The following is a 25,389-nucleotide window of genomic DNA, read 5'->3' on the forward strand; positions in this document are numbered from 1 at the left end:
ATGCTGCAGGTATGTGTGGGTTTTTTTTTAGCCTTGTTAATGTTAACATTTACTGACATGGTCTAACTTCCTTTCAGGAGCACGATGAGCCCATCCTAAAACACCTGAAAGACATTAAAGTTAAATTCTCTGAGCCAGGACAACCCATGGTCAGTGTGACATCATTAACAAATGAGTGTTAACTATGTTTCATGCTTGATTAAAATGACCCAGTTTTTATCTTTTTTCTGCAGAGTTTCTCATTAGAATTCTACTTTGAGCCAAATGGGTACTTCAATAATGCAGTCTTAACTAAAGTCTACAAAATGAAATCAGAGCCTGAAGCCTCAGAGCCTTTCTCATTTGAAGGCCCAGAGATCATCGACTGTGAAGGGTGAGATCTGAAACCAAAAATGACATAACCACAACCTCAGATGTTTAACTATGTTTAACAAGCTGACATTTCCAGCATTATGTATATATATGGATATATATATAGCTTTTTTTAATTTTATTTTTCTTATTCTTTTTTTTTTCTCACCATGCACCTCGTGCAGGTGTCAAATAGATTGGCATAAGGGAAAGGATGTGACAGTGAAAACTATAAAGAAGAAGCAGAAGCATAAAGGCCGAGGCACTGTTCGCACTGTTACCAAACAGGTTCCCAATGACTCTTTCTTCAACTTCTTCAATCCTGTTAAAGGTGAGGACACAAGCTTGAACATGGATGAAACAATAACATGACAATTTTGCAAGAAGCCTAAATGTTAGTCAGACAAATAGAATTTAGTTTGAACTTCAATCAGTAGATTGTTGTAGTTGTCAGTAGTCAGCAAAATCGTATTTTCAAGCAGAGTTGTGTGACGTGTCAACATTCAGGTAATTTATAAACATGTCGACAGAAGCCTACAGACCTTGGTTCATGAAATAGTTTGTGACTCCAAAGGTGTAGATAAGACTAGATGCTCAGTGAAAACCTCCATAGATGCATTAACAATACAATTAAAAACACAAGTCCAAATAATTAATTGAGAAAATGTAATATAAGGAAAATATCAGTTAAACAGATAAGATAATACTTTATTTATCCTCTTTGTTCATTGCTTAGTGGTTAAGGAGCGGGCTTTGGTCCGGAAGGTTGAAGGTTCGAATCCACCCGCTCCCCACACACTGCTTCCCGGGCGCTCAAAAAGCTGCCCATTGTTGATTTGGGGATGGGTTAAATGCAGAGGTCACATTTCGTTGTGTGCTGTGTCGCAATGTCACTTCACTTTCCTTCCGTCCTTCCTAGTACTGCTTAAACATTGTCAGTGAATATGAAAATCATTTTTTGTATAATGGAAAGTTCCTCACCTCCTACCACAATATTATATTGTGTAGGGTACAGTATTTTCTCTGTAAATACTCTTGGTTCATATTTCGTGAATCTGATAAACCGTTGCTCACCTCTCAGTTCCCAACAGTAATTCTGGCATACCCACTTTTTTTTTTTTTACTTACATCCATGTATTTTCTAATGTACCCGAATTGAACAGCAGATGGCGACATAGTCTTAACTACACTACCAAACACGAACGTATACAAGTTGACTGGGGCTCTGTGAAATTGTTCATGAACCCCAGCTACACTCTGACTTGGAACTTTCAAATCTGCCATTGTTTTATTCTTAATTTCCACTAAAGACAGATGAGGCCAAGCCAAAACCTCCTTTAGAACTTACTTTTTGAAGAAATTGTGCTCCATAAACTGATTTAATACTTATTCAGTGATCTAGAATGATGTAAAAGTGATAAAATCTGAACAAATTCTATTTATGAATTAAAACAATGAGGTTTTCAGCAATTAAATTCTCAATTGCAAGTCAAAATCGGCAGGACATGTTTGTTAAAGGTGGCTTTTCAGTTTATTTGACTTTAAAGATTTAAATAAATATTCCTTGTATTAAATTGTCAAGTAAGTACAAGTAATGATGTAACCAAGGTGATTTTGTAAAAAAAATTGTTTCTACAAGTCATGCTGACAGGAGGTGTCATGAGTCCCCTAATGATACTGTTTTTCCTGTTCTGTCGGCTCACTGTCAGACATGCCCGGACTTATTCCGACTTGGAGAAGTTGACCTTAACAGTCATTGGCTGAGCTGAAATTTGTCTGTCTTGTTCTTTCACAGCCTCAGTATATAAATAGCTTTGCCACATGTGAAGATGCAAAGATCTGGGCTGAGGATGTTGATAAATGAACAACCTGACCTTTACTTATATAAAGTCAAGTTGTTAAGTAGATATGGTACAGCAGATACAGCTGTTGATGTGTTGCTTCATAAGTGATTGTCTGTCTATCATCATGGCAACTCCTCCAACAAAATACTTTTCATATCAGAGGAAGTGTCTTTTATTTTCAGTTGCTTTATCTCGTCATGCTTTAAAAGGTAGAAATGTTTTTCATTTACTACATAGTCCGAAATGACAACACATTTCCTTTCACTATTAGTTTGAGACCTCTTTTATCATTTCAATCATGAAATCACTATTTAATATATATATTTACATATATACATAATTAACCAGAAATTGCTTCTATATTAAGATTTGGACCAATTATATGCAGGCCTGAAATCCACCTGTGATCATGAGTTATTGCAGTTTGACTGTTTTACCACATGGTTCTAACAGAGCAGTTTTTCATGTTGAGGGCAGGTGACAACATGATGTCACCTGTAGCCAGTTTGTTGACAGGGTGTTGACGCTCAGCTAACAGACCGCCATTGCCTGTGTTATGAGTTGTCTTAGTCATTGAAGGGTTGGCCTGTTGTTTAACAGGCAAGGCAGAACCTCATTCATTTATTCAGAGTGATCGTTTACTGAATATTTTTTAATTATAGCATATTGAGGTGTTAATTTTGTTTTCTCTTTTCTGCAGCTTCACCTGATGGTGAAATGGTGAGTGACTATTTTTAATAAAACACAATCATCCTGATGTCATTGTCTCACTCGGTTCTATAGAAATGTTCTTTTTAATTTTAACCAGAGGTTTCTATACTCTTGTGCTGCAGGATGAAGACTCAGAGTTTACTCTAGCCACAGACTTTGAGATTGGTCATTTTTTCCGTGAGAGAATAGTTCCCAGAGCAGTGCTGTACTTCACTGGAGAAGCCCTGGAAGATGATGAGAGTGTGAGATATTAGTTCTTACACACAACTAGACATCTTTTATTGTCTTGAGGATATGCAGGAGAACTGTGTTATGACTTTATTCGGCATGTCTTCTTTCTTTCTGTTCTTGTTTTAGTTTGAAGAGGAAGAGCTGGAAGAGGGAGATGAGGAGGTCAGTAGTAAAAACACTGTTTGAATGTTTACATGCATTATTTCCATCTAACAGTTTAGCAATAAGAGCTGTTTGAACTGTTAAAATTGTCACTACTGTATCAGGAGCAAGATGACGAGGGTGATGATGATGACGACGAGGGAGACTTTGACCCTAAGGTTAGTTTTGTTTGTCTGTATTGAGTGTAAACTTACAAACTTTATAATATACAACATAATTGAGAAATCAGGCACAATAGCCAAAACTGAAGATAAGTAATATAGGAGCATCCACCAAATGCTTGGTCTTTTAGAGACTGGTGAGTCGGCAACAGCAGACAAAGGCTGTTGTTTAATATAGATGCACCGATCCAACTTTTTATTTCAGATACCTGGGCTTAGTATCTTGCCTGATAATTAATACTGATCAAGATTAAAGGCATTTTAATGTTTTTTTTTTTAATAACTGGGAAATTATTAACTCTCCATTTTTGAGCCAAAAAAATATTTTAATCAGGGTCAACACTGGACGCTGCTGAGAGTAAGCCTGTACGACTGACTGGTTCCTGTTCTGTCTTGTCTTTATTATATACATTACTGTGATAAACATCTGTAGGTCTGTACAGCACTAGTTAGGACGTGTCTTTGGTGAACCAGTTTAGTAAACCAGCCACAGCTGTTGCTTTTTTTTTTTGTGCTGTCATATTTACAGCATGTTCATATCATGAATTGGTGTGCATTAAAGCTAACGGGTCATTTGTGGTGTGATTTGATTTTTCATATTCCCTATTCTATGGGAAATTCAAAGCTTATGAAACTAAGGCATAACATGTTCTCTCTGTCAGATGGTATTCCTGTATCTGAGAGGTAGTTTATTTGCATGATCTTTTTTTTTTTTCACCTTCTAATCGCCCCCTGCTGTTTGTTAGTCACTTTGCATCTGGGGATTTCCGGAGGTTAATTCACTCAACATTACCATGTTCACCTTTCCTTAGTTGGATGGCTAAACTTGTGCATATTGTTGTCTCTTTCTCCCCTGACTCCCCTCTCTATTACAGGCATAACAAATCATTCTCACCCCATGCATTTCTAGGTAAGGGAGCAAAAAGGGAGACCTCCCTCCCCCAACATGCATTGTATACTCCTCCATTGGCTGTGCTGTATCATTCTGGCTTCCTCACTCTTTCTTCTCTATCTCTGATTCTCCACAAGTCCAAGGTGTTTAGGGAAATTAACTTAAACCTTTGGTAGACGCAGCTTCTGGTCTCCGTGACCCGTCTTTTCTTTACTCATCCCAACTCCTTCGTTTCTCCTCCTTTAGTCTCATCCCAGGTTTCACACACTGTTCCCTTTGTCACGGTGCTTTTTGTCTCTGGTTTGTGCTTCTAACTCTCCCTCCTCTACACAACTGTTAACTCCCAGAATGTATTTGCCTATTTCTAATGTCTTCCTTTTTTTTTTCCTCCCCATTTCCTGCAGAAAGAACAGCAGCAGCAGCAGCCTGCCGAATGCAAACAGCAGTAACTTTGGAGAATGGGGAGGTGGAGTCCTGCTGTCATTCAACGTGGCTCTTATCCATTTAGCAAGTCCCCCTAACACTTACAGGCTCCGCTCCTTTAATGAACTCTCAACTGAACGCAATAGAAAGCATACAAGCAGCATTTTTACTTTGTGCATGAATTATTTTTATTCGTCTTGCAACCATTTCACCATCTTGCATTTGGTCAAAAATTGAAAAGTAGGAAGTGACGTATTGAAAATCCCATCACATCATGCGGAGGCATTCTTCTTCTGTGGTCAAAGTTACAACTGCCAAAATCAAGACATTATTAGGTTCAGTAATAACAGTAGGTAAAGAAATTGAAATCAAGCTCTCGCTTATTACAATTAAATCAGTTACTCAGGGTTTTTTAATGCCAACAACAGGAGTGATAATTATTCACCAGGAAACTGCTGAATAAGTTTGACTCAACTTCTCACTGGGGTGGCTGAGGTGTTGCTGTTTTTCTGTGGTGTTTTGTTTCCAATGTGTCATTTGGAATTACCTTTTCATTTCCAGTTATTGAACTATTTATTCTGGTGTCATGCAACTGTGTGGACTGGTACATTTTTCATCTTCTTGTGGCCCAGACAAAATCGCTCTTTTTCATTGGCTCGCAGTTGAGGGCTAAGCAGGTCAACAAAACGTGAATACTGCCAAGTGTTTTTTTGTTTGTTTGTTTTTTTTTTTAATTTACTGATCACTTTCTAAGTTGTATGTTTTCTTGATTAATACTAATTTTCACCCAGCTTTCCTGGGGTTAACAAGTATTTAAACTGAGCACTTAACAAAATTTATTACGCCTCAGATTTTCCTCTTCCTACAAAGAACAAATTATCATAAATAAATCGTAGCCATAAAAAGTGGTCTCTAACGTACTTCCTCATCATGAGCTTCAATCTTACACCCCGTTTAGTACTTAGTTCAAATGACGGGTTGTTTCCTACCCTGTGCACATTGGATCATTGTCAGAAGTGTTACAAAGTTGTTGATGGAGCAGGATGTCCAGGTCACATGTTGCCAAAAAGACAAGACGTGGTGTTCTAATACATTTTTTGCCATTCATCATGAAAAATGTCTTTCAAGTTGTTTAAAAATATAAACACGTTATTGTCTCATTCAGTAGAACGTCTGTGATTGAAAAATGTGTTTTATATAGGGTTCTCGGGTCACGACCGTTTGACCGGACACCTTTGCCCATCTTGATTTGCAGCAACAGTAAATCCATCCCATGTCTTCACCCGGAACAATTGTAGAGTTAAACAGGACTGATCTCTCAGCCACGGTCGACATCTTAAAACCACAGTGAACCGTGTGCTATGGCCTTAACTGGTTCTTATTCAGTTTGTTACTTGCGCAATATTTCTTTTCAATTTGTACAGAGTTAGTTAAAATATTCTATTAAAGTTGTGCGACGTGGACACCGCTGCTTGTTTTTGTTTAGTTTTTTTTTCCTTGTACCTCGTATGTACATTTGTGTCTTCCTTGCTGGCATTTGGCAGAGCAGCTGTTGCCGAGCACGGTTGGTTCTTACCTCCATAAATCTAGCAGTGTTTATAGCCTCTCACCTCTACATTACTAAGCACACTGCTCAAGAAATATGAGCAGTTTATGATTTAAAGCTTCCTTTTTAAAGATGGCAACAAAAGGCTGGGAAAAGTAACACCCCCATTAATGGTTAACCCACTTTAGTCAAGTACAAGTTCTAATGTTACTGTTTTTAGGCCATTTTTCAGCCAACTACAATCAAACCACAGATGAATGAGAGGCGTTTTGTTCCCTTTAAGCATCTCATTAAATCGACAGCAGCGCACATTCACAGCAACTCAAAGCCATCAGTGAAATCCAGGCACCAAGTCTCAAAGGTCCCTTTGTAGTTTTAACCTCGACTGTTCTTTGATGGTCCACATTGAACATGTGACTTCATCCTCCACTGCTCCAGTGAAGCTCCCCATTTACACGGCTCTTTACTCGCGCTGTTGATTTTCTCCAGGGGACAGTGTGCAGATAACTTCTTAGTTTAATGGACAAGCTGCTGACAGCACTGTGTGACAGGACATTGAAATGGCCACACACTGACTTTACTGTTGACCACCGGGTGATGACTTGCAAATGATTAGCAAGAGCTTGGAGCGAGCCACGCACGCAGTCTCAGGGTGAAGCGGGCAGAGGAGCCTCTCTGCTGGACCAACACTGTGATGATTGTGGAGTGGAATGCAATCTGGAGGAATCTTCCAGCATCTACCAGAATGTCTGGAATGCAGTCTTGTTGATAAAGGAAGTGTAGGCCTGCATCAGAGACCCTTCACATGCAGTGTGTGAGAGCCAGTGGTCCAGATGCTGTTGACTTCCAGAAGGACAATGGTCACGTTGGGGCAGTGTTTTCTGCCGAGTGAGGCAAAGCAGGTGCATTCTTATCCCAACACAACAGTAATATCTGTGTGTGTTCACTCTCCTGTCGTCATGGATAATAGAGATGATTGTGTGAGGAAACAGAAATCCAGATTTCCTGACAGGCTGAAAACATTAAAGATACAAGTTTTATTTTCATAATTGTTCATATTTTTTTGTATTCTGTAATAGTAAGAGGGAGCAAGTTGACATATTAGTAAATGTGATGCAAGTGGAAACCATAACAGAAATTAGAGTAATTTACCTGTTAAATATGTATTAAAAATAAATCTCCAGAGTGTGACTGACTCAAAATGCTTCTGAATTTTCAAAACATTTCAGTTTTAAATTAAAAAAAGTAGTTATATTAAGAACTAAACTGTGTAGGACAGTGGTTCCCGAAGTGGGGGGCAATCCCCCTTGCAGGGGGGTAATTTTTAACTGTAAAACTATGGGAAATATTTATTGATCTACTAATTTGCAGCCAACCATAGTTTCACACAAATCCTTAAATGTAGTTAAAAGTTAGCAACAAAACAACTTCCTCCTAAAGTACTGCTATATTTCTTTGTCTTCTTGAGCTACAGTAGTTACTCAGTGTGACTCTGGTTAAACCACCTGACCTTGGAACACTCACTCAACCTCTCACTGTAAGACAGGACGTGGAATGAGAGTCTGTCTGTCGTTGTTGTCTGTAATCTTTATGAGGCTCTCTGTACATGTCTCTTCATGTCTTTGTAGTTTTTACAAGTGTGCAGGTTGATGAATGATCGACCAGGGAGGACGTCTCACTGTATCAATATCACATACTGTATATGAGCAGTCAGGCAGGACATGCTCTGTGGGGCAGGAAGGCTGCTGTAATTATCCGTCTGAATGACACTCTCCACCATCGTCTCATCCTCATCCAGCAGAGGTGTAAAGGTCCAAAGTCAGACTTTTCATCCAAGTGCAGCTGCACCCATCATCCCACTCTTGGCCCTAAGGTGCTTTTGGCTGCTTTTCTATGTGAGCACACATGAGTGTGTGTGAATGAGTGTGTCTGTGTGGGGCCTTTAGAATCCTCCTCCTCCTCCTCCGGGTCGGAAGTGATGTGTGCCAGATTGGGTTCCAAAGAAACAAAGGAATAGAGAGGTGCTTTATGCTGCTGTCTCTAAGCTGATCTTCAGAAGTGAATGCCCTGAACTGGCAGTGTGGTCACAAGCCTACACTTCTCCCCCTGCTAATCTGCTAATGTTACCACCTAGTGCTGCATACATGTACCCAGGACCAATCAGATCTGAAGTCACATCAGTTTTTTTAGTTGTTTTATTTTTGTACAGAGCTGTGGTAAGAGGATGTGATTGGCTGATGAGTTCATTGTATGGTTCTGCTTTATTTTGCCTCTTGAAACAGAAGTGCTTGGGTTACCTTGGCTCTCAATTCTGTAAAAAGTATTTTCCCCCAAAACAGATTTAACTCGACCTCTTAATTTAAGTCATTATTAAAAGTAAAATGAAATATCCATGGTAATCTCCATTCCATCAGCTGTGCTAAAGATCCGTAGGAGAGGGATTACTCTGGTAATAAGTAACTGTAACTAACACTGCACTTTTCAGTAATGTATTAACAACTACTATTAGTAGTAATAATTTTTTGGAGTAATCACTGGCACTGTATGAAGGTACGGACATGGGTATGGGTATATTCCTATTAGTACTGGAGTATAGTATATAGTACTGTACAATATTGCTTTGAGATATTTCATGTAGTGGGTATCAATCTTCAGAAATATATTCATAGGGGCTTGTTGTCATATCCTTCTATTGAGCCCAGAGTTCCTGGCAGCGCCCCCTGGGAGTAGTACTGATGATGACTATGGAAATGACTGCATGCTCCACTTGTTGTAGATTGTTGGAGAGGATGTGTACAGTGCTCCGGAAAAAGGAGTTTAAAGGAGGATCTTTTTTAGATCAACGTTCTTCCCTGAGTTACGAAACCTAAGTATTGTTTGTAAGTTGGCCAAATGACCCAGTCAGTCTTGAATTTCCTCTGGCTGAGAAATGCTTCTTAGTTAATCATTTTGTGATAAGTGTTGAAATGTTTTCATTTCATATTTCTTTTTCATTTACACTTTACTTTTCATGTCCAGTCTTGTCTTGTGTCTTATGTCTTAAATCCCCCCTTTTCTCCCACCTGTCAGTATGTTACAGCTGCGTTAGTCTGTTCAACATTTGACACCCACCAACCTCCGTGTCTAAAACCTGTGGTTTACAGCCAAAAATAGGAAAAGAAGCCAAACCTTTTTTCAAGGGAACCTCTTGCCTGAAAAGAAAGAGAATCTCTTGGAAAACATTTTTAAAATCAGGCCAAGTCTTTATGGGGGTAATTTTGAGCAAGAGCAAACATGGCAGTGACTAACACCAGCTTTCACAATAAACCGTTTCCACCGTCAGCGGCCAACGTACTGCGTTCAACGTCTGCGGTCGTCTTGTAATGGGCCGCGTAGAATGTGGGCGTCAGATGATGGAAACACAAAGAAAAGCTTTCCACCAGGTCATAATCAGACGGATTACATTAACTGTTTTATACAGACACGTCTATTATTATGAGTTATTATTTTGGTCCGGAGCTCAGCCCTAACCCTGCAGTAGGCATCTGTGTACTTGGCTGTAATTTCTCAGAGGACGTGGGAGGAAGAATGTTGTGTAAAAGGCAAAGGCCACACAAGTACACTGAAGCTGACCTGAGTCAATCAGTAACTACGGCTCAAAGTGTGGAAACATGAAGAGTTCAGGCGTTTGCTGTGTTATTAACAATAGAAAGGTCACTTTGAGCGATGGAAAGTCATTAGGTGTTCCAGAGTTGTCAACCAAGGATAAAATCAAACTATATGTTTTCTTTTTTAACTTTGCTGTATAATCACCAGTTATCCTTGGGTGTGCTCTGTGTGAGAAAGCAAGCTTCACACCTAATCGCTGCTAGAGCCACAGCTTGGCAGAGCAGCTGAGCACACACCTGTGTCTGAAATAATGAATGGATCAGTGGATGAATGACAAACAAGGTGTGACATGTTTACCCTGAATCACGCTGCCTGACTTCTGTACACAGATGACTTGTCACTCCGATCTGTAGGGCGTGATGTGATATGAATGGAGGAAACACAGACGATCCGTCTGAAGTGAAGTATTCTGAGGTTATGCTGAAATGCTGCCGTGATGCAATTTTGATTTATGATCGAGAGTCAGATTCCATGCGTTCGGCCGCTGCTGTTGCTGATATGAGCAAACGTCCTGCATAATATAACTGCAGTCAATCATGTTAAACACTAATGTGGACCCTTTTCTTTAGGCTAATGACACTTTGGTAGTAAAATAAAAAAAATCTCCCTTGAAGGTCAGGTGTCGCTTTTTAGCTTACCTTTCTCTTGAGATTCCAGCTGACACATTTGGTGAATTTTGACCTGTGCTTGTTGCTGTTCACCTGTGATTAAATCACAGAGGAAATGGATGTTTATAAATGGTCTGAACAAAGTCTCAAAATCCGTTTCGTGGCATCTTGCCCTCTACAGATTATCTCAAGTTCCACAGAGAGACTCTGGGTTTATGGTATGAGCATGTAAGCCGTAGTGAAACGATGTAGACGGCAAAGTGAATGCTACATTCCTGGCAGAGGGACGCATTGTCGACCTGCATGCCTACCATTCTTTGTCAGAGTCAAATTGGCAAGAATGAAGCAGTGGACTCTCTGAACAACTCGCTGGATCACATCTCATAACTGTCACATGGTCAGCCGGGGGGAGGGGGGTGAAGGAAGTGAAATTGTCACAGACAACCACTGTTCAATCACCTCTAAGAGAGAATAAAGTGGCTGCAGGAAGATAATTTACCTTAGTATGTTAAGGTACTTTTCAAATTATAAATAATAATAATCAGTTTCTTTAAACTACTAATAGATTGGTTCAGTGCCGTTAACACTGTTGACTGTGGATGTGTTGCTCAGTGATCAATTGATAATGTCTTAGTGATAAAAAAAAAGTGCTAAAAACTTTTTTTCCTCCATCCCACGTCTTTCCCATTATCCCTGAATAGAATTTTACAATCATCATGAAAACTAATACTAGACCAATAATTAAAAAGTTGGATTTTTTTATGTAAAATTCAAACCCTGCTGTTGTGATGATGCAGCAAAAACATAAGGAACACAAAATATTGAAAAGGAGTTATTCCGAGTACTCGTGAAACGTTCGGTGAAATAGCGCTGCTCTGTAGGTGGGTGAGACGTAATGCAACTGTAACTCTTGGTCCGAGGATGTCAGCTGATTTGGCAGTTGTTACTGAATTCTGAGGACACATTTGCAGTCACACTCTTGAACAAAGGGGCTTCTGTTCTTCTCAGATCTGAGCATGCATTGATGACACATTGGGTGTCTCCAGTCCTGCTTCGGATCAGATCGCTCAGGAAGCTGGTTCAAATCATCCTGACGCTTTACCCACTGTATTTAATGCAATCTTTATCTTTAGTGAAGATCTTAGTTGTTAAATAAGTATATGTTGGAAAGATTTTTTTTTAATGATACAAAGTAATGCATAAATACAGGTCTGTGTGTTCTCATTGTTCTTTAATGATGGCTCTGCATCATTAAAGATGGCTCTGCAGCAGTATGTCTGACTGTGCATGCGGTCCTCATCAGCCATTTGTTCTTTTTCCCACGCTGCTGAATGCCAACATGGCCACAGACACACACACGCAGGGCTTATCTGAACAATGCTTCAAATAGCTGCGGAGTCTCATCACAAGGGCATGTCACCAAAGAGCACAAGGAGCCAGAGAGGAGGACTCTGTGTGTGTGTGTGTGTGTGTGTGTGTGTGTGTGTGTGTGTGTGTGTGTTAGGGAGTGAGTGAGAGAGAGACAGGCCAAAGTCATAAACGCATCACAGTGTGCAGCTGTTACCTGCAGGCTCTGCTGTACTTGTCAGCGGCACATCACAACCAGCTCATCCATACTGCTGCCCATTGTTAGGCTGCCTATGTATAGCTCACTGCAGGAGGGAGGCTTTCACCAATGAACAGGACCCACATGAACACACCACGCTTCACGCAGCATTGTTTTCTTTTCACTGGCATTAACAGTCACACAGGTGTAAAAGCCAGATTAACAAAGTGCATTATCATCCTGTATACAAGTACTAACAGTCTGGTGGGAAACATAAGGGGCCAGGAAAGGGCACAAGGGTCGAACTGGAATGGTCCTGGGGTCTATAGTTTTGTCCAAGATTAGTCTCAGCAGCTCCAGCTGGGTCTTACCTTCATTAGGTATTTTGGATCTAGTCATTTAGACTTTCATCAGTCCATTGATCCATTTGTTTTTATTAAAGAGTCACTGTCAATGCAGCTGATACCGGAAAGATGTACAGCAGGGGTGTCAAACTCATGTCCACCAGGGGGTGAAAGCCCTTGAAGGGCCGGTTCTAAATGGAAGACTGTATAGATCATGGGTCCCCAGCCCCTGGTTCGCGAACCAGTACCAATCCATAGGTCATTTGGTACCTGGCCACAGTAGGACAAAAACTTAATTTTTACTGACTGACTAGGCCTTGGAACAAAAAGGGTTGGCGACCACTGGTATAAATGTAACTACTCCTACTCCTAACAGAAATAATACATGTTTCTGCAATTGATTGTTATTTATTCAAGCTACAAATATTGTCCATTGCTGTGAAATACAAGAAAACTTTTAATTTCTCAGGTTAAGAAACTGCATGTACTTTACTAAATGCTTTTTAAGCTCTCACGGGCCGCACAAAACGGCTTGGCGGGCCGCATTTGGCCCTTGGGCCTTGAGTTTGACCCATGTGATATGTACAGGATAAGACCTGCAGCCTGGACATGTCTTCTCCCAAGGTTACCATCACAGTGGACTGTACATTTGTACTACTGTAGATTGTGGTGACAGCTGCCACTGTCTCCCTCAGATTATAATTGTATTTTATCAGGGATTAAAATATAAGTCCCCCATGAAGACCATACCTTTAGCATTACTGTAAATAAAATGTAAATCTCTTGTCAAATGTAACTTATTTTCAATGTCAACGTCTTCACTGAGGTTCTGTTTGTCAGCTGCTGGGACTCTCAGTAAACACTCAGCAACATCATGTCTCAACATGTCTGCTAAAATCTGGGTCTTTCTGGTCCTTCCACTTGCTGTGTGTTTGACACACACACACAGAGTGTGCCTGTGGCTGCAAGGTGTCGCCTGAAATAAACAAAGATAAACTGAGAAAGTTTTCACAAGGCCATTGTATTGTCACAGATTGTTCAGTTTTGTAATTGAAACACTGACCGGTTGAGACAGCTGAGGTGTTATCTCACTTCCTCTCTGATAGTTTTGTCTTGTCTGGATGTGGGACATTGAGAAACCGGATGGTTCTGATGCTACACACGTCTGCAGATCCAGCGTTTTATCTCATTCCCTCTGGAAACACATGTACTTTCCCACGAGCTGGAGAAACAAGAACAACAGTGGTGCGTCAGATCTCACGCTTTGTGGTGTGCAGTGTTTTGGGAGGTTCACCTCTGCTACCATAGTTACTTTATACAGCATGTAACATAAAGAGTCAAGCTGTACACACAGGGACATGGCATCCCTACTTTGGGCCCCATATTAGAAGTATCTAAAGGTGATCCTGACAATGAACTAAAATGATCCACTGACTATTGTAGCACTGCTTCAAACAAAGTATTGTCTTTACTAATGTGTGATGTACAAACCTGTCTGGACGTATCCTTCCTTTGACCAGTGTTAGAATAAAGAAAATATATAGATTTGTAAACATGATGAGCCAGTGCTAATTGCTCATACATTAACATGTTAATATTTCATGAATACTTTGGCCAATAGAACCTAGTAAAGGTACAACTAACATTTGTGGTACATAAGTTTACACCCATGTCCCACGAAATCATCAAATACAAGGCCTGCCGTGCGGCACCGTCAGTGACATTACAGCAGTGTTTCTCAAACTTTTTTTCTGGGGACCCATATTTTAAAAGTCACAAACCTTCACAACCCAGGTCAATAGACATTCTTCGTAAACTCCTGGGAAACATGATGAGACGACCCCCCCCCCCCCAAAAAAAATCTTGCAACCCACCTAAGGGTCGTGACCCAGTCTTTGGGAAACAACGCATTACAGTGACAGCGGTGTTGGTTGACAGTTAGACGTCAGTTAGGGTCAATCTGTGAAGTCTCTTTCAAAGTAAAACCCACACACAGTGTGTGCACATGAACACACCAGGCACACATGCGCCGTGCAACAAAAGGTAAAGCCCCTCATTTAAAGTAAGAGGTTAACCTAAGCTGGTGTGTGGTTTCATGTGTTTCAGAGCCAAGAAACAAACATTGTGCTACTTAACACTCCAGTATCAGTACTGATTCCAGGGGTGGGGAGCAGACTGGAACTGATTCACTGTGACCTTTCATGTGGTCTGTTTGGAAAAAACCCAGAGGTGATGAGGTGTGAGGTGGTCTTCTGACCCTCATGTTGTACATGTTAAAACTATCCTCTTAAGGTTACCATGTAATCAGTGGGTATGAAACTAAATGTCCACACTGACAGCATCACTCCTTAGGCAAACTGAAAGGTACAGAGGCAGACAGGAGATCGTAAGCAGGTGCTTCGCACATGTTTGCCACTGTGAACACAGAGTGATGCATGATGTGTGTATCTCGACCGGATACTGAGGTCAGCGCGGTGTCTGCTCGGCTGCCAGGGGCACAGAAAAGGCACCAGAAGAGCTGATGACATCTGCCGTCTTACAACCATCTCCTGCTGATTCACAGGCTCCAGCAGCTCATTAATAACACCTCCAATAGTCTGCCTCTGTTCACGTGGGGGCAGTTAGCCAGGGCTGTGTCAGTCAGGTGACTGATAGGGAGAGAGGTCGGTCCCACTAGGAGTGGCTGATGTGATGACGTTTTGAAGCCAAAGGTTGTTTTTTTTTTTAATACAGTATAGCATTGGTTTTTGGTACGTTCCTGAGCTGTGACAAATACGGTGTGATTACTAGATCTTTCTTGTTTTTGTCATTTGTATTGGTGTTGTAATTTCTGTGGATATTGATGTATTAATACTTGGGTCAAGTATTTAAAAATAGTTTTACATTTTTCAACTGAATATTGGTAAAAATAAGAATTTAGTCTACTAGTTTTCTTGATGAAATATTCCTATATATAGAATACAGATTCCTAAGCACTTTGCTTCAACACTGTAACATTATTTTCAGCTAAAAAAAACCCTAGATTGCCCTGCAACCATTCACACTCATTATTTCAACAATAACAAGCTTCACCATACAGTATAATGTCCTAAGCTACTGACTATAGTTTTCTGTTGGTGGTTTTTCAGTCTCAGTCTTATTCTAGTGAAAATGTAAGTTCTCAAGTATAACTTTTGGTAACATTCCCTTAAAGATTTATTGTCTCAATTCCTAAACAGTTTGCTAATTATTTTTTTTATCAGTAGGATAAAATGTATTCAGTAGATTTTCTTTCTATTTAAAAAAAACTAAATTCAATTTTTTTCTGATCTCAACCAGGAGCACAGCACAGATGTGCTTTACTCATACTGTCAATTTAAACATACCATAGTATTATGTATGCTAAATATATACCTAACATAATAATGATTGTACATATTCATTTAATATTTAAAATATATTAACCCGTGTCTACTAGTAAATAATAATAATATAATAGATTTGATGTTACCCAGTAATGTAAAGTACATACAATAGTTTCTTTATTTTATACTTTTATTTTAAGCAGGAAACATAAGTGACTATGTGTGTGTCTGAGGACATTTTTACTTTCAGTTTAATCTGAATATAAAGGTTCAATTGTGACTCACTAAGCGATAAAGTGTATTCATGTTGAGCGGGGAAATACCGACACTCCTTGGTAATGACCAAGGGATTTACATACATTTCAAATTTGAAATAAATAAACAAATCCATAAATAAATCTATAGGACTCTAACTGCGCTCGTCTGGTAATTAGACACTTTACCCTGAACCACTCACTGTGGAGTGGGCAAATATTGACACTAATGGTCTCAGTAGGATGTGGGTTAGTGATTAACATGTAGACGGTGTAATTAGGTCCACGTTAGGACTTCCTCTGCTCTGCCCCCTCCTGCGCCGCAGCTTCCGCCCACACTCAGCTCTCAATGGCTCCACTGGCAACTGTTGATGAATTCCAAAAGCATCTGACGTAAAGTGGGAAGGGCCGGAGCTCGAGTCGACTATAAATACACTCTACCTCCTTCAGTCACATCGACACTCTGGATTATTCGAGACTCGTCACAGAGGCTCCTTCCTCGGGCGACACAGCGGGGGTTATCTGCCCGTATAAACAATGAAAATGTCAGCGGAGGAGATTTGCCAGGTTCTCAAAGAGGGAGAGCTGGAGAAGAGGAGCGACAACCTGCTCCAGTTTTGGAAGAGGAAGACGTGCGTCCTGACCACGGACAGCCTCAACATTTACGCGGACACGCAGAAGCGCTCCAAGGGCAAAGAGCTGAAGCTGCAGTCCATCAAGAAGGTGGACTGCGTGGAGCGCACCGGCAAGTTCGTCTACTTCACCATCGTCACCACAGACAATAAGGAAATCGACTTCCGGTGCACCGGAGAGGAGAACTGCTGGAACGCGGTGATCACGATGGCTCTGATTGATTACCAGAACAGAAAGGCCATCCAGGACTTTAAAACGCGGCAGGACAACGAGAGCGCGTCGCCCGGTCAGCAGGAGAGACGCATGGCGAGAGCGCCCTGAGCCGCTGCTGGACTCGGTCACATGCCAACTCCTAATATGGTGAGAGGGCCACCGTGACTTCGAGCTGACATTACATATATGTATATATATATATATGTGTGTGTAATATTGAACACTGACTGAACAAGAACAGCGTGGGACAATCCAAGGTTAATCACTGTCTCTGCCAGTGTCAACGAGGACCAGAAAGAAAGTAATACACGGACCGTGGACGTGGAATCACGGTTCAGAGATGAAGGACTGTCCCGAACTGAGCTCTCACAGAGAGGACGAATGGACAGGCAGATGGACGGAGAGTTTTCACACACAGGACTGAAGCCTAAAACTATTTCAAGTTTTACTCTCTTTGTGGGAGAAGTGACTCCTTAAAATACTACGGTGGTAATTTATTTGTTTCCAGGATATTGTGTTACTGTTACTGGCAAACAGCATGTGTTGTTTAAATTATTTTCATGTTCAATGTGATAATGTGTGTCCTTGTATTTATATAATAAATATTCATACCTTTTTGAAATAACTCCCATGCAGTCTATTTTGGATTTTTGATCCACGGCCATGTAAGGTTTGGGCATGTGTCGATACAAGTCTCTGCTTCAGTAACAGTATATTTCACAGTTGTGGACACATTTCAGCAGAGATTTCTTCTAGTAAATGCCAGCAGTGTGAGTCGAAGGGGGCGGAGAGCAGGAAAGTCCCTTTCCTTTCTGCTGTCAGGAGGAATGTGACTCTTTGTGGCTGCAGTGTTTCAGCCTTAAGTCATAAACTGATAAGGGAGACAATTTAGTTGGCAGCACAGGGCACTTAAAAGAACCCGTGGTTTCTTTGAACACACCCTAACTGCTGCTCAGGTGTGGTAGCTTTGTATTTAAAAAGACATGAAGGCAGCACGTTGATTCAAATCAGCTCTGAGCAGGTGTTCAGGAGACACAGCTATTCCTTATCAGACGCCTGCTCTGTACGAGGCTACAACGAGACAACACACAGGAAGTCTGCTTTACTGCTCACGTTATCACAGAGTAAGGGATGTGTCACCAGATAGGTGATACCACAGACACACACACACACACACACACACACACCCATTTAACTGCTGTTATAAACCCAGTGATTAAAGCTTGAGTCAGAGTCAACAAAACCCTGTGAGGTCTTCAAAACAGTGGCAAGTAAAAAATAAAAATGTTTTTGGGGGGGTTTCTGGCAGAATTTATCAAATAGTTTGCCTAAAATTAAACTTCTTCAAGAAGGTGGTGATGGTGATAATCATTATAATACATGTCAATAAAATAGTCTGAAAAGAGAGAACCAAAAAGATAATTCTTAATTTTTCACATATACTGTCTAGAACATCAATGGTTCTGTTTTTCAAACAGTTCTGTTTTTATTCTATAAAATCAGTTTTCTCTTCTTCATTCACAAGCTTCAAAATAAAAATATGTGAAGGTTTTTTTCTTATCTCTTATATATATATATATATATATATATAAATTTTACCCTTGATTTATCATGAATCAAAATAACTTTGTTCAGGAAAATCATCAATTTATGATGCAAAAAACAAATTCTCTCATTGTGTAAAAACAAATATTTTGCCAACATTTTCAAAAATAATGACGTGGAAAGATTTTAGACACAATTATAAAAAACAAGCAACAAACAACCAAACAAAACTGCCCACATTTATGTGAAATTTACCTCACAAAAATACCTCTAGCTGTGGTTCAAGTGCAGTGGAAGTGTGTTGTGAGCACAACGCCCCCTCCCAGTCTCACTCCCAGAGGCCAGAGGTGACAGAATGCCGATTCACTGGCCATCTCTGTGTGTAGCTTTGAAGTGGGATCACACTACAATGAGCGCATCAAAGGGGATCGACTGATCTGAAGAGTATTACCGGAGCGGATGGGCGACCTTTCTATAAATACTGCTGTGCAAATTGTGTTTGTGTGCGATCACGCATACACACATGGACATAGTGCATGCACTGAAATACTGTACACATATACACACACAACTACTGCAGCCATTCAAGCTTTTGAAGTGACATTGCGTTGTTTGTAGAAGCGATCCAATCAAATCTACATATGCATTTCCCTGTTGCTGCAGCAGAGCCTTTATGCTATATATGTAATGTCAGTCATATACCTATACTGTAAAATATCTTTCATTATCTCTGCTAACAAAAGATCGAGCTGCAGCATCAAAAGATTCTACCATTATCTGGATAGCACGTCTTGTGAATTAAAAAAAAAAAGCTTTTATATAGCAATACCCAGTATGGAAGCATTTAGTTTTATATTTTTTTTTTTTAGAAAAAATGCATATGATATAGTTTTTTAACAGTAGCAGCTTAATAAATGTTTTGGAATTAACTTTCCACTACACTGTTGTTGCCACTCAGAAATGCACGGATTTAATGGCTAGCGTAAAAAGTACTAAAATGTTGTATTGTGTGTGTGTGTGTATGTGTGTGTGTGTGCCTTATTGCAGTTGCTGCGTCTTCCTGCATAAACATCCTGACACACAGCACTCGTACACACTCAGGCCATGCTTGTAGCTCCGCGTCATGACTGTGTATAAGCCATCATTATGTGGACAACAGCCACAGCATTGTTAGCCATCAAATTAAATAAACCAAAGAGCAAAGAGGATGTTAGAGCAGTGTGTTTGTGCCATGTGTGTGTGTGTGTCAATATACAACGTACTGGCAGTTTAACTTTGTGTCTTATTTTTTAAACTGTGCTGAAAAAGATGAAGGGTTCTTCGGGTAAACTTGAGGCTTTGTGCTGACATGATAAGTGTATGGAGGAACATTTGAGGAGGGTGTTGTGAGGTGAAGTTTTCTGGCCAGAAGAAACACGTCTGACTTCAATTCATCATAACAACACTCCCCCCCACACACACACTTGAATTCTAAATGGCTCGACTGCATGTAGCAACAACATTCAGTCAGTTAAGATTTGAAGTCTGTGATGTGTATCATCTGCAAAAAAAAAGGATGGTGAAAAAGACGATTTTTTAAAAGGTTCCCAAACATAAAATACGGTATGTTATGTTTATTTGTTAAATATTTTTTGTTATGGTTTTATATTTGTGGCACTTTGGCCCAGAGGCAATGTCTCTATCGTTGGTGTGGAACCCCAGGGTTCACCTCCTGGGCAAGATCGAATCCCTGTTAGGGCGGTTGGTACCTTCCAGTAGACTCACCACCCGCAGGAAGGTTCAGGGGGGTTGGTATGGTGCAATGTGATTTGGGTGGCAGTCATAGAGACTGCTGCCCCCACGACCTGGTAATGGATAAGAGGATGAAGATGGATGGATGGATGGATGGATGGGTTTTATATTTAACTTTCAGCTATTTGTCATTATCTGTTCTGTTATTATTATTAATATCATTATTATTATAGCTTAAATATTATTATTATTATTATTAATATTTACAAACAAAAGGTAAGAAAATTAGACTGTTAAGCAGCTAAGCAGCTTTTTGATTATTTGCATTAATACACGAAAAATAAAACATTTTTTATTTAGTATCAACTCATTCTAGTTCAGCATTCTTTAACTATTGGTTAACTAATCCCAGCTTGCTTACTGAAAATGAAAGGCTCTCCATTGAATAGATAATGACACAGGGATTAAAATACACGCAACTAATGCTGTAAAATCATGATCTCTATTTCTTTTAAATCCCTCCTTCCTCTACATCATCAAGAGCCTGTCTGGGAAATGAAAGTTTGCTACCATCATATATGACATGCCACACCATATATGACGCACCCCTTTTGTTAACAGTACAATATTGTCAGCTGCTCAGGTATGTGGAGTGACTCAGTACAGCTCTCCCTTGTTTCCTGTTAATGGGCTTTTCTATTATTTATTTGACTTTAAATATACTGTGTCATTTCCTTTCGGGGCTCTTCCCGTCAGAGGTCAAACTGACGCCAGTAAAACACGACAACAGCCCCACATGTAAATAAAACGGCCTCCAAAACCCAAACAACACAGACCGCCAGGGAATTAGGCAACAGGCCTTACAAGACAATTTCATTACTTGAAAAAATACTTTAACATACTTGTGAAATTTGGACTTCACCTCACAATGACTTACTTTTACCACCTAGCAATGGTGACTATAGTTTCTTGACACCACAGGAATGAGATTACCTCAGTGAGGTGCTATTTATGGACTTGTTTGATAAGAATGAACCTTTGTCGGTATTTCACTTTATGACGCAGGGCTCAGGTAAGAGCATATCATACCTGAGGAATGGGCCCACACCCTCAGTCATGGTCACATGAAGTCAGTGGCTCTCTTTGACAAAATGACCATTTGTGGGAATTAAAAGTGCACTAAAAGTCAGAGTGCTTGACTTGAGTCCAGCTCTCCATGGTCCGACCCTCATTCATTTTCCCCCTCATTCCAAATAAAGGTCAGCTAATTCTCAGTCTGGTTAAACTGGAGGAACTCCCCACCTTACCTCATCCACAAAGGCGTCATTCTCCTAATCGTCTGCAGCCATGACAACATTTTTTGTTTTTAATTGAACATCCATTTCTGAGCGCTGAGTCACAGGGGAATAACGTCCCAGATCTGCAAATTCAGCTTGATCTACTCCAGCCCTGGCTCAGACTGAGCCTGTTGCAAACATGAAACGTGTATATGAAAAGTATCTAATTAATCACACTGCTTGTTATATTTTGACTTTATATTCTTGATAGGAGCCTAGTCAAACGACCTTATGACAATTTATTTATTGCTCTAAAACTGAGTTCAGTGCTGATTTATTGTCTGTTTGTCAGTCTTTTCCTTCTGGCAATCTGATAGTCTAGTGAGTCCAGGCCACATCCGCTGAACAGTAAATATAGACGAGTGTTCACAAGCAGACTACTCACTGAAAATGCCAAGGCAAGTTGATATTTTCCCAGAGAAGGCAGAACAACTCCCCGAGTCTCTCTGTTTTTTCCACAGAATCTTACTCATGTGCCACCTTTCATGTCTAAGACAGGCGTGTGTATTAGGTGTACCAAAACCACACACACACTTGCAGTATATATACACAGAAGTGTCGTCAGGGGCCATGGACTTGAGCTGGGATCATGTTGCCTAAGACCCAGCTGTCCAGAGAGGAGCTCCAGACAGAGAGAGGAGACGCTGTCAGGAATGTCTACAAGGCAGCGAGGGGGCGGAAGGGCTGAGATCTCCACGTACGATCCGTGGAAACAAAAAAGATTAGGTTTTGGGAAGAGGTTTCTGTCTTCACACCCAGCTCTTTTAGGCTTTTCCACAGTCAAAGTTTGTATTTGCGGCGTGTGAAAAGGTTTTTTCTTAAGTAATAACAACTGGGAACTTTCATTGTTCACACACTTCAACATAAAGTACTACTACTACTACGTACACATTTTTAACGTTACCCATTTAGCTTTATTTTTATTTTCACAGACATTAATAACTGTCATATGTGATGCTACAGTCAAGGCTAATGTTTGTTTAAATGTCTTCCCTAAGGACACAATGAAAACCTGATCCTCCCTGCAGTGATTTCCCACCACTGAAAGATTATCATTGTGGTTGAAAATATTTGCGTGTGTTTTTTTTTTTCAATCCCTGCTGATGTAGTTGTATTGTGTTCAACTAAACAGCTCAAGGTTTCACACTGTGAAGGTGAAAAGAAGAGTAAATTGAAACTATGAAATTATTATATTTTATTATATGTGAAATTTTCCTTTAGTGGTGCCCCACAGTGAGTCTTGTTATATACATTAGAACTCTTTACACTACAGATGTAGCCTATTGTACATGACATTCAGAGGCTGGAGAAGAAGAAAACTGTTGCTGTTTCTGCTAGCTTCCCGAACACATAGTATAACATGTTTTGGATTACTAAGTAGCTAGGTGTAGCTCAGTGGGTGCAGTTGTCTTAAACACATAAGGGTTGTGGGTTTGATTACAGAGTTGGTTGGTCATATGCAACCCCTGGGTAGATGACAAAACCTGAAGGGTAAAGCACTATGATTTGCTTTTAAGGACTGGAAACATCTCTATATAAGCACAAACCATTTAATGTAAAGTCATCTATTCATGACGTTGATGTCATGAATCACTTTACTATAGAGATCGTTCTCAGTAAACTGAGGTGAAACATAGGTGACATTCTTTTACTATTCATTTAATGTATCTTTTTGATATGGGGAATAAAGCTGCAGCTTTAATTTCAGTTTAACAAACCACTGAAAACCTAAAGTCATCTTCTACTACAGAGGGGTTTCACCACTGTCTAAGTGGGTTCCTGAGGGAATGTTGAGTCTCCAGCACCAGCCTGTGTGGGTGGGTGAAGTGATAAATGAGTATGGAGCTTCCACATCACTAGCTCCAGTGGCCAAAAACATGATTCAGCTCTCCATGACTTCACTGTTATAAAACTGGATAAGGTTTATGACTGAGAGTAGTGCTTCTCTGTCAGTCATGAAAACACCTGCTTTGTGCTGTAAGGTACAGGGTGCTCACACTGCTTTGGCTTGGGAGCTACTGTACTTTTCAAATGACCAGGCTAAGGTGAACTACATTAAAAACATTACATCTATACAGTACTCACTCTTATTGTTTTTATTGTTATTTTAGTAGCTCATGATGCACCAACACTATATGGTTTTTCTAATCTAGTTATTGGGAAAACCCATTAAAAACTGTTGAGCAGATCTTATAATTATGCTTTTTGGTCACTATATAGAGTTAAAAAAATAGGAAACTGGGTCCATCATGTTTCAGTCACATTAATACATGAAGGCCTTGTATTTTCTTCTAGCGGACTGGTACCTGTCCAGGGGTCATTTGGTACCAGACTGCAGTGGGCCGCAGAGAAAGAATAAAAAGTTTGACTTAATTTAAAGAGAATACACTTGTTTCCATTTATTTTATTGACATAATAATTTTTTCAAGATAATGAATTTTTAAGACTCCAATATTAACAGAATAAAATCTGAAAAGAAAGTGTACCGACGTTTAGTGGACTTTCAATGATTTACACAGCACTACCAGTCTGCTAGACAAAAAGATTGGCGACTGCTGTTCTAGCAGACTAATTTCTTCCTTCTGCATTACAGTAGAACACTAAAAATTCTAATGGTACTTTTATACAGCCTTGTGTGGTTATTTATTTATTTATTTTTACTGTGAACAATACTGTGGTCAAAGGAACACCATTCCTTCCTTGGCAGGAATAAATTAATTTGGCACAATATGAAGCTGTTGACAAATCAAACTAAGAAAATTTGGTTTCAGCAGACACACCCTAGTAACCTTACACTGTTATTTGCTTTGTGATCAGCAAAATGTTCTCTCAGATGTTGCAGTAAAAAGCCAGGAGCAATTATGAGATAAAGAAAGGAAAACAGACACAGAGAGCAGAGACTCACTGGGATTCTTTCATTGCACTGATGCAGCTGATACTCAGGCACACAAGTTACACTACGTTACATCAGATTGTCAGTGCGGCAAATAAGGCGGCAACATGATCAGCTCTGCCTGATGTGAAACGAAAGGGTAAATGAATGGCTGTAATAATGTGTAATCAGGACCCTGGGACCAGCACTGTCAGAGCCAGTAGAAATGAGTTCTCTTAAGCTATTACACAAGTGAGAAGGAAAGACGGATAAATGAGCACTTCATGGTTGGGAGGCACATTTCAGCAGAGAGATTATTAGCAGCTAACAGAAGATTAGCTGGAGGGAAATAACGTGATGCAGGAATTTCTTTGTGTTAACGCCAAAGCAAACAACATACCAGGTCGGAATCAAAGGATGTTTCAACATGGAGCCGCCTTACAGAAACAGTGTGCCTTCGTCCTTATCTCTTTTTTCCTGCAGAAAGTAATGATGAAACAATGAATTTATAACGACTATTTATACAATAGTCAAAGGGTTCTAAAAAAGAGGTTAACAATGCATCCCATGTTTCCCATCTATTACTATACCACCTTAAACCAGGTGCAAATCATCATCAGATTAGTGGTTGGATTTCATAATAATCTATCTATCCATCCATCTATCAATCTATCTATCTATCTGTCTATCTGTCTGTCTGTCTATCTGTCTGTCTGTCTGTCTGTCTGTCTGTCTGTCTGTCTGTCTGTCTGTCTGTCTGTCTGTCTGTCTGTCTGTCTGTCTGTCTGTCTGTCTGTCTGTCTGTCTGTCTGTCTGTACAATTTTCTGTTGAATGCTATTTTTCACCTCAATGTACATACTGTACATGCATTTTCTGTTCTTTAAGAATCTCTGTATAATAATGACATTTGACAGCAGTGTTGCTGCTCTAAGCTGCTACTTTATTGTAATCTGAGTGACAGAACAAAGAAGCAACAAAGGAAGCTGGGAAGT

General features: G+C 40.0%; 2 protein-coding genes across 2 annotated transcripts in view; both read left to right on the forward strand.

Annotated features, from left to right (window-relative positions):
• The window catches only part of nap1l4a (nucleosome assembly protein 1-like 4a), a 9,945-nt gene extending 3,003 nt beyond the window's left edge, over positions 1-6,942 (forward strand). The window contains 8 exon segments of the mRNA XM_025056233.1: positions 1-149; positions 234-373; positions 537-682; positions 2,896-2,915; positions 3,029-3,148; positions 3,264-3,299; positions 3,404-3,457; positions 4,757-6,942. The exon segment at positions 1-149 is cut by the window's left edge and continues 112 nt beyond it. Of these exon segments, the coding sequence (XP_024912001.1) occupies positions 1-149; positions 234-373; positions 537-682; positions 2,896-2,915; positions 3,029-3,148; positions 3,264-3,299; positions 3,404-3,457; positions 4,757-4,801 (710 nt within the window). The 3' untranslated portion in view covers positions 4,802-6,942.
• Positions 6,943-16,509: 9,567 nt separating this feature from the next.
• Positions 16,510-17,540, forward strand: phlda2 (pleckstrin homology-like domain, family A, member 2). The gene has a single exon (XM_008312301.3). It carries the CDS (start codon positions 16,603-16,605, stop codon positions 17,017-17,019), a length of 417 nt encoding a protein of 138 aa, XP_008310523.1. The 5' UTR covers positions 16,510-16,602; the 3' UTR covers positions 17,020-17,540.
• Positions 17,541-25,389: the final 7,849 nt, after the last annotated feature.

The sequence above is a fragment of the Cynoglossus semilaevis genome, chromosome 6 (genome assembly GCF_000523025.1).
Source record: "Cynoglossus semilaevis isolate Cse_v1.0 chromosome 6, Cse_v1.0, whole genome shotgun sequence".
NCBI lineage: Eukaryota > Metazoa > Chordata > Actinopteri > Pleuronectiformes > Cynoglossidae > Cynoglossus > Cynoglossus semilaevis.

What these genes read in the sequence shown, in the direction of transcription:
- phlda2 (XM_008312301.3), top strand. Translation starts at nt 16,603, where the DNA reads ATGAAAATGTCAGCGGAGGAGATTTGCCAGGTTCTCAAAGAGGGAGAG.